We start from the raw sequence: 12385 nt of genomic DNA on the forward strand, positions 1-12385 counted from the left end.
TCGCTGCTGTGCCGCTGATGCTGTTTCTGCCTCTGACTCTGTGCATGGAGGCGTCACATATTAACGGGACACGCGCGCCTCATGCTGCGGTTGCACTTTTCGTGCAAATTACTGTCAACGTCAGTAGCCCATGAGCAAGCAGTCAGCAGTAATACAACCCATCCCAGCAGCTGAAGCGGAGAGGGAGAGCAGAGGTAGAAAGAGTGAGATGGCTGGCAAAGCAGTGCAGAGAGCAGAAAGAGAGCAAGCGTCAGCAGTTTCGTTTTCCCTTTTCACTGAAGCTTTTTAATGACAGCAAAACGCTTGAAATGTCATTCGGACGGCGTCGACATGATGCGGTTTTTCAATTTTATTCAGGCTGAAACATGAAAAACACAAACAAAAACCAAAAAAGAAAGGTACAAATGACAATAACGGTTGCCTCTTAGTAGATACAAGGGGGGATTGTGGACCATGTAAAGCATACCAGCCAAGAGTCAGTTTACATGAAAGGAATTAAAGACTCAGCAGACAACACACACTTGACCCTGATATTCAAACAATCCTTTCAACCTTTCCGAGTTTTTTAATTTTTTGGAGAATTCTCTACAGAAAAAATAATTTAAAGTTCGTTTCCTCAGCGAATTCCCTAGCGCTCTGCTACTTTAAGTCTGCCTTTGATACCTTCTCTGCCTGTTGCAGCAACCTTATCATTAATCCATAATGATTATGGCAACAATTACAGTGCATTTCAGATACTTTGATGTTTTCCCAGAGCCATAGCCCACAGCCACAGCCTATCCTAGGCACACACATATGTACATATGTACATATAGTAATCAGATATGATTGTTGATGTTCGCCATACGCCCACTCAATCCTGGTGCGGGTCTGTGCTGAGCCTAGGGACAGGCAGGCTGGTAGGCAACTCCATCATCGTTTGCCAGAAGCGCTATTGATCACATTGATATATGACTTTGTCACATGGCCTCAGTCCCTGTCCCTACTTGCCTCCTGCTTGCCCCACTGCTTACCCCACTGCTGGCCTGCTGCTTGCTGCACTCCTCTGGACAACCCACAGTCGCCTCCTCTGCACTCCTCTCAAGGTTCATAAACTGACTGCTGACAGATTGCCTGACGCTGATGCGATTACAAATTGAATGGCGAAGAAAGCCGCTCCTCAGGCTCCAGCTGCTGGCTTGAGTGCCAGCAAGCCAGCACTGAGGCCTCGATAACATAGTCAGTATTTTAATATTAATTGACTTATGGACACGCTGTTGCTGTGGCCGCTTTGCTCTGCTTTGTAATTTTGCACACCTATCAATTAATTTAGTCTCTTCTGCGTGTGTGGGTCCTGCCTGGAGCGTCGAGTGGAGTGAAGAAAGTCCAATTAAAACTTCTTCTATCTATTGAATTACGCGACTAACAAGCGACACGTGTGGCACCAAAGCGCGCGTCACCAGCCCAGCTCAAACGATATATATTTAGTTGAAAGAGATCGAAAGAGGGAATGAGTGAATGAAAGGGTGGGGCACAAAGGCATAGGTAAAGATGTTCCCAAGGCAACAAATGAAAGACTGCTGGCCATCGAAGAGAGTAACGCAGAAAATAAACAGAAGGCGCATAATGAGTGGAATGGCGGAAGGGTGGAGACAGCTTCTAGTATAAGTTAATAGCCTTAAATAATATCTACTTAAGTAAGATGAAGAAATATCAACAAAATAAATAAGACATCAACTAAGGGAAATAATCACACAGAGTGGCAGAGGACTATCTGAAGAGCTGCGCAGTTCTTGCAGAAACTGTAGCTGTAGAAATATTATCCCCAAATTTAGTTAACCGCCAAACTTGAAATGTTTTTCCCTACACTTTTGCTACCACCATAAATATATGTATGCAATGGCATTTTCCCTTTTCACCTACACACACACAAACAAACTTCCTGTTTTGTTTTTGTCTGCCTGCTGGAATTTTTTTGTAAGTGCGAAAAGCGATTTCCTATATTGCATTTTCCTTTTCCGTTCAGCAAGGATGCGCCATCCGACTTGGCAAATGTCTGTATATCTGTCTGTAGTCTGCCAGAGAGCCCGCCCTATTGATGCACGCAGATACAGATATAGAGTTGCAATGGGTAATGGGAAACGGCAGAGTGTTATGTCCTTTTGAAACATATTTTTTCGCCATTTTCTTGGCTGTCGCGCGCACATTCCCAGCAGGAGGAGCAGGCGGAGACGGAGGACAGGCGCTGCTGTCTACCGTCTTGTCGTGCCCCTCTCAAGGGCATAAGCGAAGCGTAGCCAAATGGAATCTGTGGCATAGTCTAAGGCTACAAAGTTCCAGTTGCTGCGTACGTCCTATTTCGTTTCCTTATTCGTAGTCGTATCTGGTGGAACTTTATTGATTTTAATGCGAGCTCATATGTGACTTTACACGTCGAGAAATTAAGGGAAAAATATGTACATAAACAAATGGAAGAGGCATACAAATTCGTGGAGTTACTCGTACTATTATTCCGAAATTTACTCCTCTATTTTGGCAAGTCGTAGGTCACCTCGTTCCACAGTCTCTACCATCAGCATAAGTCGCAAATCTTTCGACTTCCTTTGCCGTCTGACAATCTCTCTCTCTATTTTTTTTCTCTCTTGGGTCCTTTCTCACTGGGTTATTTTATATTCCAACTTCCGGCTTATGCACATGACTTTAATCCGTGCTGCATCCGAATGGAGAGACGACCGCTGCCGCCTTAGGGTCACCCAGCCATGCCATTGCCATGCCATGCCATGGGATTCCCATCGTCTGCCACTGTCATATTTGCTGCCGCCTTCCTTCCGTCATCAGCTCTACAAAGAGAGAAAGAGATAGCCTGCTCCTACTCCTACTGAGCCTTCTCCTCCTATGCCTCTTTCAACAACATGCTTCTCCTCCTTCTCCTGCAGCTTTTGTGGATCTCCTCCTTTAAAGAATTCTATTTATTTACTGCACATATGTATAGTTCTGGGTGGGCTGCTCCGTTTAGTAATATTCTTTTCCTTGCTGTAGCCCTTGCGCTGGTTCCTGCTTAATTTTGCCTGCCAGTCGTCTGGGCCGGGACTGTCTTGTCTACATGCTTATAAGTTGTTTCCTGTCCTTTTTATGCTCCCACTCTGCACATCCTTATATCAAGTACATCTCCCTGCTCCCAGCTTGTTGTGCTGCTTGTCACCGTTTAAAAAATTTCACATGTTGAGAATTTATGTATTTACTCCCAACCCCGACATTGTTGCTGCAGTTTTTGCAAACGACTTTCCTTGCACGCAGATTACAAAAATCGGACAGTTTTAAGATTTTCTCAAACATGTTTTCTACTCTAAATATTGTAAGTGGGGCCTAAAATAGAAATCGGCAAGAGAAATGATAAAAAATAAATATAAACCATTGTTCAAAGGATATTTAAGCTGCTTAGAGAAGGAAAATATAATCTAACAAATTGCAAACAAAAAAAGATACATTTAGGTATTCAACATGTAGATATTGCATATTGGAAAAGGCAAAATAAAAGGGAACTTTTTACAGCTTACAGTTAAATAAGATACGTAAAGAGTAAAACTATGGGAAAAATACTTAGTATAACCAAAATGAAAACGGAACACAATTTTGAATAATATGCAACTATTTTTGCCCCTTCAAACTGATTTCACCTGTTTTTCTCTATACATTTAACTGCAGCGTTTACCCCACATTAAAGAGTTAAATACGTTCATAAAATCTTCCAATTATTTTAGTCAGTTCCACTGACCCCCATAAGCTGTGAGGTCAATTGTAAAATATCCATTTGGATTAATACACAATCCCCCTGCCCACACGCCCTCTAATTATAGTCTTGTTTCCTACACACACAACAACTCTCTCTATCTCTCTTTATCCCTCTAAGAAGCTCCTCCAAGTCCAAGTCATCTCGGATAGTTTTTCAAAATCTAACCAACCGAAGGAAACATGGCAGCTCACATTTCGCATAGCATCGAGCAATTTGTTTTGCTGTACGAGAACCGAGACACCCCCATGCACACACATACAATTTACAATCCAAACCCCTTCATGACGTGTAGTTGTTGTTGTTGGTCATGTGGGAATTTTCGGCGACGTCATGAGTCACAACAGCAGCAGGGCAAAGCAGGCGGACAGCAGAGCAATGAGGAGAAAGAGTCACAACAGCAGCGGAGTCAGACGGTAGGAAGAGAGTCACAAGAGGAGCAGAGTAGGACGAAGAGTCACAACGGGAGCATAAAAGGAGGAGCGGAGAGAGTAAGTGTCGGGGAGTCGGAGAACCAGAAGTCACTCAACTGCAAAAATATATCTCACATTCTCTCTTGTACAAATCCAGAAACGTACATACACACATACATACATGCATATGTACATATGTATATATGATACTCTCTCTTGCTCTCAGGCTGTGTGAAAGGTTTGGGATGTTTGCTTATGTAACCGGAAATATAGCAAAAAGTGCAATGCCGAAACATTTTCCGTTGCACTTTTTTTTGTTTTTGGCCCACTCCTACAGAGTCCTGGCTGCTGGCTGCTCCGGCAACTTTAATGTTATGTGTGCCAAAGCACTCCTACATCTAAAAATAAAAGTACAGATAGATACATTCTACACACATCTGGTGTGGGGCTGCAATATTTCCTTCGATATTTCCCCGACATCAACATCGACGTCTGACTAATGGAATTGTGTGTCAAGTGTGTGTAATATTTACACTGTGTCAAAAGCTGATAAAAATTTAAGCTCCGCCAAAATGCTGCTCATAAATTCACATCTTAGACATGTGTGGAAGATAGCTGGGGAGTAGCAGGATGCATGTACTACAAGATGATTGATCTTATTGATTTTCCCATCTCGTACAAGTTACATTTGCTTCTTGGCTGTTGGGAGCTTATGGCATTGAAGGATTTGTGTCAGCAAAAGCATTCGATTGGTGGGATTAGATGGGTGTAAGTGGGATACATACATATATAGAGATAAAGGATAGAGGATAGGGGATACGGGATAGGGAGTAGATTTGAAGGCATCCTGAAGATGCTGCAGCTGGGGGTTTACACACATTTTTATTTGTTAGCGAGGGGAGAGGCGTCCAATGTCTTGTAAGATTTATTCATTTATTTCATTCTACTCAAAGGATATTTTTCCTTTGCACCACCATCATTACTATCTCTTCTATCCCCATCAACGTTAATTTTAACTGCATTCCAAATCCCATATCTCTCAGCCAACTGCATGGCGCATAGCCATTTGATGGATGACTCTTTACAATAAAAAAAGCCCCGCATTTGCAGCCCATCTCCATCTCCCATCGCTGCTCCATCTTTTCTCTTCCACTGCAGCTGCTCCTCAAAAAAAAAAAGAAAGCCAGCGACGAACAATGGAACAGAACTAAAACTAAGTAGATTAGACAGACACATCCACAAAATGTCCACGACAGAAGCGGGGTGGGGGCAATGAACAGACAACAGTGAGAGAAATAAAAAAAAACACATCACGAACGAATGACGCTGACAGCAATGAGCGGGTTAATGCATTTGATGCTGCATCAGCAGAACGGCAACAAATACGACTGCAGCGGCGAAAGAGAAAATAAAATTCGCACTAAAAACGAAGTGCGAATGCTCTAGCAATGATTGAGAATGCGAGCTATCGGTAGAAATATGTTCCACAAATTTTTTAGAATTATAAAAAAAATATCGCTTAATAAAAATAGGGAAACTTACATAGTTATACATCGAAGGATGTTTCTTTTCTCTTACAAGTTTAAACTTAGAACTCTCCAAATACTTCCTCTAATTCTATATACCTTCTTCACAGTTAGTGTAAACAATCTGCCAGCTTTATGTAACATTGAAGCGAAGCGTCGAGCAAATCGGACTGACACAACCGCAACGGCAGCAGCAGTATTCAGGCATTTTGTTACATTTATCAAAATGTCAGCCATTTAGACATTTCTATTCCTCCTATTCCCACGCAGTTTCCACGCAACCCTCACACATCCAGCCCGCACTGAATCCCAAAACCCCAAAATCCACCCTCCCCCACTTGCACACTCACCTTCAATCTGCTTGCCCGCAGCGGCGGCTGCTGCGGCGCTCAGGGCCACACTGGCCAGCGGCGATGTGGACAATGCACTGGCGCTCCCAAATTGCGGCAAGCCGGCGGCTGTTGACATATACGCCGATGCCAATGGATTCGGATCGGACCCTGTGGGGATGAATGACAAGAGAAAGAGAGAGAAAGTGCATTTTAGTTTGGTATCATGACAAAGTAAATTCGTATTTTAGCTGATTTTTTTGTTGTTTTGTTGGCGAATATTACATAACGAAATTATAAATGTGGCTGGGGCACAGTGTGTAGTTTGGTTTTTGGGTATGTGTGAAAAGGGGAGCTGTAGAGTTGATTTCAGTTTAATTCATTGGCAACTAGTTCGTTTCGCTGATTGATGCTTAAATTTAAGGCAGCAAATAATGCGTTTTCTGTAACAAAGTATTATAAATATCGACAATTTCAAGAATTTCCTCAACCCTTAGAAGGAGGACAGTTGGACTTTCACAAGACATCTCACAGTTTACTGTGACCTAAGATAACACCTCGAGAAATGTACTAACGAAAGGCTCCTGTAGATTCTGTGAAAAGTAGCAGGAAAAATTGGAAAATATGCTGTGAAACGGAGCTGGAATTGCTCTATAGAAGGGTTTCTGAAAATATGTAGGGATGCTAAGGATTTGAGCTTGAGGGTATAACAGTATCCAATAAAGTGCTTGAAGAGTTTTAAATAATTAAATGAAAATATATAATAATATTAATAATAAAATAATCAGTTTTACTCCAAACTTCAAGCATACATCTTTCAACATATTGAAAGATGTAAAACTGTGGGCTACAAATTATGTTTATAAGAGATAAACAAATATTCGAATTCCCTTTTTTCCAGCAACTCAAATTTATGGAACCACTTTTCGAACCCTTTTTTGTTGATACATTTCAGATACAAGTTCATAATTATAATTCAGTTGGTTTCGCGTTTCGTCAGAGCGTAATTAATCATTGAATTTTACACGCTGCGACATGGAGACATTTGATTATTTTACAAAACGCACACCCAGACCAAGGCAGGCCACAGAGACACACGTGCACTGAGCAACAACAACAAAACCCAAAACACACAAATCTAAAATTAATTTGTCTCCATGTGGGGGGTTCTCTTGTTTCCTGGTTTTTGGATTTTGTGCAATTTGACGCCTGTTGTTTGTTATTTAGTTGTTTTTGCGTGTTCCGCCATTAGCCACCGTCATGCAATGCAATTTTGTGGTTTTCCCTCGGCGCGCTCTACCATCAAACATTTACTTTATGGCTTGTGTATGGATGGTCTGGTGTATGATCGCTGTTATTAATGAGTTTTGTAAACGGTCCTGTTTTGTGTGTTGTATAATTGGGAAATTTTCAGCAATGCGGTTGGTCGACAATGCGACGACTGCGACCCCCTACGATGATTTCAATAAACCACATTTGGCTAATAATAAAAATATTATGACTGTGAAAATACACATAGCTGTCAGAAACAGGGGAAAAAAGGGGAAGGAGAATATGGAAAATAGTTTAAGGGTTTTTAATATAGGACATTGAGACGAAAGTTTAACAGTCGGAAGGGATTGGAAAAAATTTAATAATATGGAAGAACGGAGAGGCTAAAATAAGCTTTAACTTTACACTCAATAAAGAAAAGTAAGAAAAATCTTAAGGTAAGATTTCATAAAATTTCAAGGCAATAGACAAACATTCCTGGAAATCTCGTAACATTTTTAAATCTATTTTTTCATCGAGATAAGTTGAGCTATAAATTCTCCCAACAGTTGGAAAGTTTTGAGCAGAGCCACACGTGGATCATCACTAAGATACCAGGCACGCAGGGGAGAGTAAGCGACTCACTAGGACGAAGAGAGCGGCGATCTAATATAGTCATTTCAGACACTCAGTTACGCTCTATTAGAAAAAGATAGAGAGCGGGAGAGAAGTTGTACATATTTATGTGTGTAGTTCAGGCCCTGGAAATTGTTGTCTTTTTTTTAATATTGGAAAATTTTTACTTTTGATCTTTGAGTAGTGGCTACAATTCCAATTATACTAATTAAAGTCCCCATATTTTCTACATTATATAAAAATGGAAACCCGTACATTTCATATCAAATCTTTTCCCAAAAAATTTCTGTCAAAATTAATTTAAAAGTTCCAAGCGAAAAACTTCAGATATCAGAAAGGTGTTGCCCTCAATTCTTGAAACTTGCGATAAGAAATTGTAATTTAACAGAGAGACCCCGTGCACAAAAAAACTTTGTCTAAGAATTTGAAATGAAAGACTGATGTAGACAAAAAAAAAACAACAAAAACAGAGAGAAGAAGTAAACTTTTGCACATATTTGTGCTGAAAATTGTTTTAATTGTTGTTCAAAGTTTTTGGCAGGGCGAGTGGCATGAAAAAGTCGGTAAGCAAAGCTTGAAATATGCCCCGGACGGGGCCTTGAGCTCATCAAACAGCAAAACAGCAAAAGCCAACCCAACCAGGCTAACTAAGTTGGCCAATAATAATCCACATGAGTGGCCGGGCTGGAGAGTCTGAGAGCGCACAAAAAAACAACAATCAAACAGTCCAAAAAGAAGCTGCTCCAAATAATGCCTACAACTATTTTCTCCCGGTTGTTGTCTGTTTTTGTATTTGCAAGTTTTTAGTTCACTGTTGGAGAAATTTGTTCCGTTCAGCCCTCGACCTCCTCCTACTGGCTGGCCACTTGCAGGCTATTTGCACACTTTTTGTTCAGACCGTACTTTGGTACTTTGTTGTTGCTGTTGTTGATGATTTTGAAGCGCAAAAAGCGAAAAAGTGTATAAACAAACGTAATGTAGAGCTGACTTCCTGAAAAGGGAAATAAACGAAAGGAAAGCAACTGAAAGCCAGCCAGCAGGAAGAACAAAAACGAAGGAGTTCAAAAAACGTGTTGAAACCTTAAATCAGTTTTTTGGGGGCTGGATCTGTGTTGGTTAGGGATCGATGTGTAGCCCGAGGCTGATACTGTTTCTGGGTTCTCTGTGCTGAGTTCTCTCCGGTTTTGGTAGAATAAACTACATACTTTACTGCACTTGAACAAAACTTTGATTAAGATTTTCGTTTGTTGCCTTCTGTTGGTCGTCGGTGCTGGCCTGGCTTTTGTTTTTTGTAGCAACTTGACGGAGAGAGAAGTCGAAGAGTGGAGGTAAAGCGAGCGAAGTCGAATAGTGAAGAGCGAGGTCGAAGAGTGGTGAGTGGTGAGTGGAGAGCGAGTGATTCAGAAACTTTTTGAATTGGATGCGCTTCAGCTTCAGGCTGTGTTCATGAGTGTTGTAGCAAGCAGATGAGTTAGATATACAATAGGGAGGTATGAATAGGGAAAAGCCAGTAACATATTTTTGTACATTTTTTTTGCTAGAAAGAAACGTTGCAAATAGAAAACAATATCTGTAGAAATAGAGGAAATCTATCTGTGAAAGAGGTTAATTCATTGCAGGAGAATGTGGAAAATACATTACAGGAAAATAAAAATTAATTGAAATATCTAGAGCTAAGCGAAACTGCTAAATCGATTGCGGAAGAGGATGCACGCATACACTCAAATGTCAGCAGTGACGCGGATATGAAGATTAGAGAGAGTGTGAACGGCAGTTTGAGCTGACAATAACATAATTAGAGAGACCGGAAGCAGCCTAAACTTTAGCATACAATTTAGCCTACAATTAAGGCGACAAATTTAGCCTGCACAAATCGTCGACCATTGAAATGTTGGGCTAAGATGAAAAATAATTTATATTATTTTATAGTTTCTAGTGATTTAGGTATAATTTCATCTTGGAATGACTGTACCCGTCTTACTACTTTTAACGCATTCGTTGCCGCTGTTATTGGGTGGTTAGTGATGTACCAAAACTGTTACCTCTAATTTATACATTCCAAATCCATCCTAAGCATTACAATTTGTGCCAAACGACTAGAAATAACCCACCAAATTCCAAATCCTATCCTGATTTCCAGTGGATTATTTGTATTATGGTTTAGAGTCTCTCCCAAGCCGTTAAACTTTTTAGCGCTCAAAATAATAACGCAATCACGACTCTACCTTTAGTATCTCTTCCCAATTTAGACCTTCCTTTCTCCAATTCTAATATGCACCAATATACGCTGCATTTCTGGCGTCTACCCTCATTGTTATATCACTTGCAATTTGTACATACTACCTCACAACAAATAGTTTTTCGTTGGTCGTCCCTGCCAATACACTCCTTTCCATAAACAATTTTCAGGCGAAAAACCAACCTAGAAGGGTTCGCCCGAGAATCGAGAGAGCTCAATTTGTTTGTTCATTTTATTTGTGGCAGGCAAGGGGCAGCCGCCACACACACACACCGACAGTGAGTGCAAAAAGTTTTGTTACTCGTGGCAGATTGGAAAGCGATTTTGTAGTTTAGTTTATGTATCTGAGCAGGCAAAACAAATCCAAAATCAAAAGGAAAAAAAGGGGAAATTTCTACGAGGAAGGTTGTAGCCAGAGGTAAAAGAGAAAAGGGGCAGACCCCGAGATTGGCGCATCCAGGCTATGGCCTCCCATAGCACCTCCACGGTACAAGAGTCCACAGTCCAGTGTCCTTCGAATACTCCAAGTACATCTACTGGGGCAAGAATTTTTAATATTTCATTAAATGGAGTGCCCGGAAATCGTTCAAGTGGCACACGATGAGCACGCACAAGTGCACAAGGGCCAAAGCTTACGGAAAGCCGCACCAGTCTCAGTAGCAGTCCCCCAGCAGCAGATTATAAGCTTTCAGAGACACAGAGGGAGAGACCAACAGAGAGTGTGGCAGGGAATCCGCTTAATTTTTGGCATTTTTCTGGTTAAGTCAGCCACAGATTTTCTTTCTTATTTGTCGAGGATTCTTTCGCTCTTTTCCTCCCTCCTTTCGGTGTTGTTTTTTTCCCTCCAACTAAGATCCACTTGAAATGAACTTGCTAAGAAAATATTTAAGAAGTTAAAGGGAGGTGCGTGGTGCAGGACAGGGGTCGAAGGAGATGCCTAGAGATAGGCAATGACATTCCCTTTGGGCCGTGGGACAGGACCAACTTTTCGTTTTATTTTTTAATATTTTTTTTGTCTTTTTGTCGTTTTGTTCTTGTGCTTCTGTATTTGCCACATTTAAGTGGAATTCCTTGTGGTTTTTTGTTTGAAAAAAAGGCAGGCGACAGGCCATAATTCTTTTAGCAACTTATGCTTTTTAAAACTAACCAAGGAAACGGATAAGTAGGAACAGAGGCCTAGAGATGGGTATCAACGACATGCGAATTGTGGATTTTGGATTGTGAATTTGGCACAAGATTTCCAGGGAATGTTCTACTTTTGAGATAACAAATAAATGAAGATGCCGTTCAGTTCTATGAAGTACTTGGTGAGTAAGAATATTATGTGAAAATTCGGTGTGTAGAAGAGAAAACACTTAAGGGGGATATTTTAAAGAGGAAACTTGAGATGAATTTTGAATTATGAGATTTAAGCGGCGAATCGGGAAAAATTGATTTTCTCTTATAACTATTTAACTTTTCCATCTTAAGTGCCACTTTTTGGAACAAGAATAAACACAATTAAATCGCAATTTTTGTTTTGTTTTGAATTTTAGAGATGTTTTATCCTTAACTTCAAATCCTCTTCGTGATTCCTAACTCTGTTAATTTCTACCAATCTAAAGTCCACCTCACGCTGCCACCTTTAAGCCAAAAAAAAAAAAAAACTTCGCTTCCAAGCTTTGAGAACTGACAACGGAGCGCGGCGGGTCCTGCACAAGACCATTGCACAACTGTTTGCCCCAAAGCGCAAAAGTCAATGAGGCCAAGAAGAAACGTTGCAACTGCCTGGGAACACTCCTTCTCTGGTTGGCTGCAATAAGTTCCGTGTTGTTAATTTCGCAAGAGAGTGTAACTTGTAATTTTGAATGTTGTAAGGTCTCTTCCATGGGATGCTGCTCCTGCTAAACCTCCTCCTCGAATGCTTTACGGCCATCAACTCTGCCCTCCACGTCTGTGGCTGCCACGTGAACGTTACGTCGAATGCTTCGTTGACTTCAACTATCAAAGCTAACAACTTATATTTTAACGACAAAATGAAAACTTTTGTTTCGGGCCAGAAACACTTTGACAAAACAAAAACTCAGAGAAATCGTAAGAACTCAAAATAAAATGCCAGCAAAAAACAATTTTAAAGGGTTTTCCGTCTCTCACCTGATGATGATGATGATGTCTTGGCAGCGGCCTTCTTGCCCAAGAGGCCTGCACAATCCACACCAAAACCCATTTCACAATAATTAATC

The 12385-nt window shown here is 40.9% G+C and overlaps 1 protein-coding gene across 3 annotated transcripts in view; it reads right to left on the reverse strand.

Annotated features, from left to right (window-relative positions):
• The window catches only part of LOC117902669 (CUGBP Elav-like family member 2), a 90394-nt gene that overhangs the window by 1330 nt on the left and 76679 nt on the right, over window positions 1-12385 (reverse strand). For all 3 annotated transcript variants that reach the window (XM_034814199.1, XM_034814201.1, XM_034814200.1), the window contains one exon: window positions 6059-6208. In XM_034814199.1, coding sequence (XP_034670090.1) covers window positions 6059-6208 — 150 coding nt within the window. The remainder of the gene's footprint in view (window positions 1-6058; window positions 6209-12385) is intronic.

Source organism: Drosophila subobscura, chromosome U (genome assembly GCF_008121235.1).
Source record: "Drosophila subobscura isolate 14011-0131.10 chromosome U, UCBerk_Dsub_1.0, whole genome shotgun sequence".
NCBI classification, from domain to species: Eukaryota; Metazoa; Arthropoda; class Insecta; order Diptera; family Drosophilidae; genus Drosophila; species Drosophila subobscura.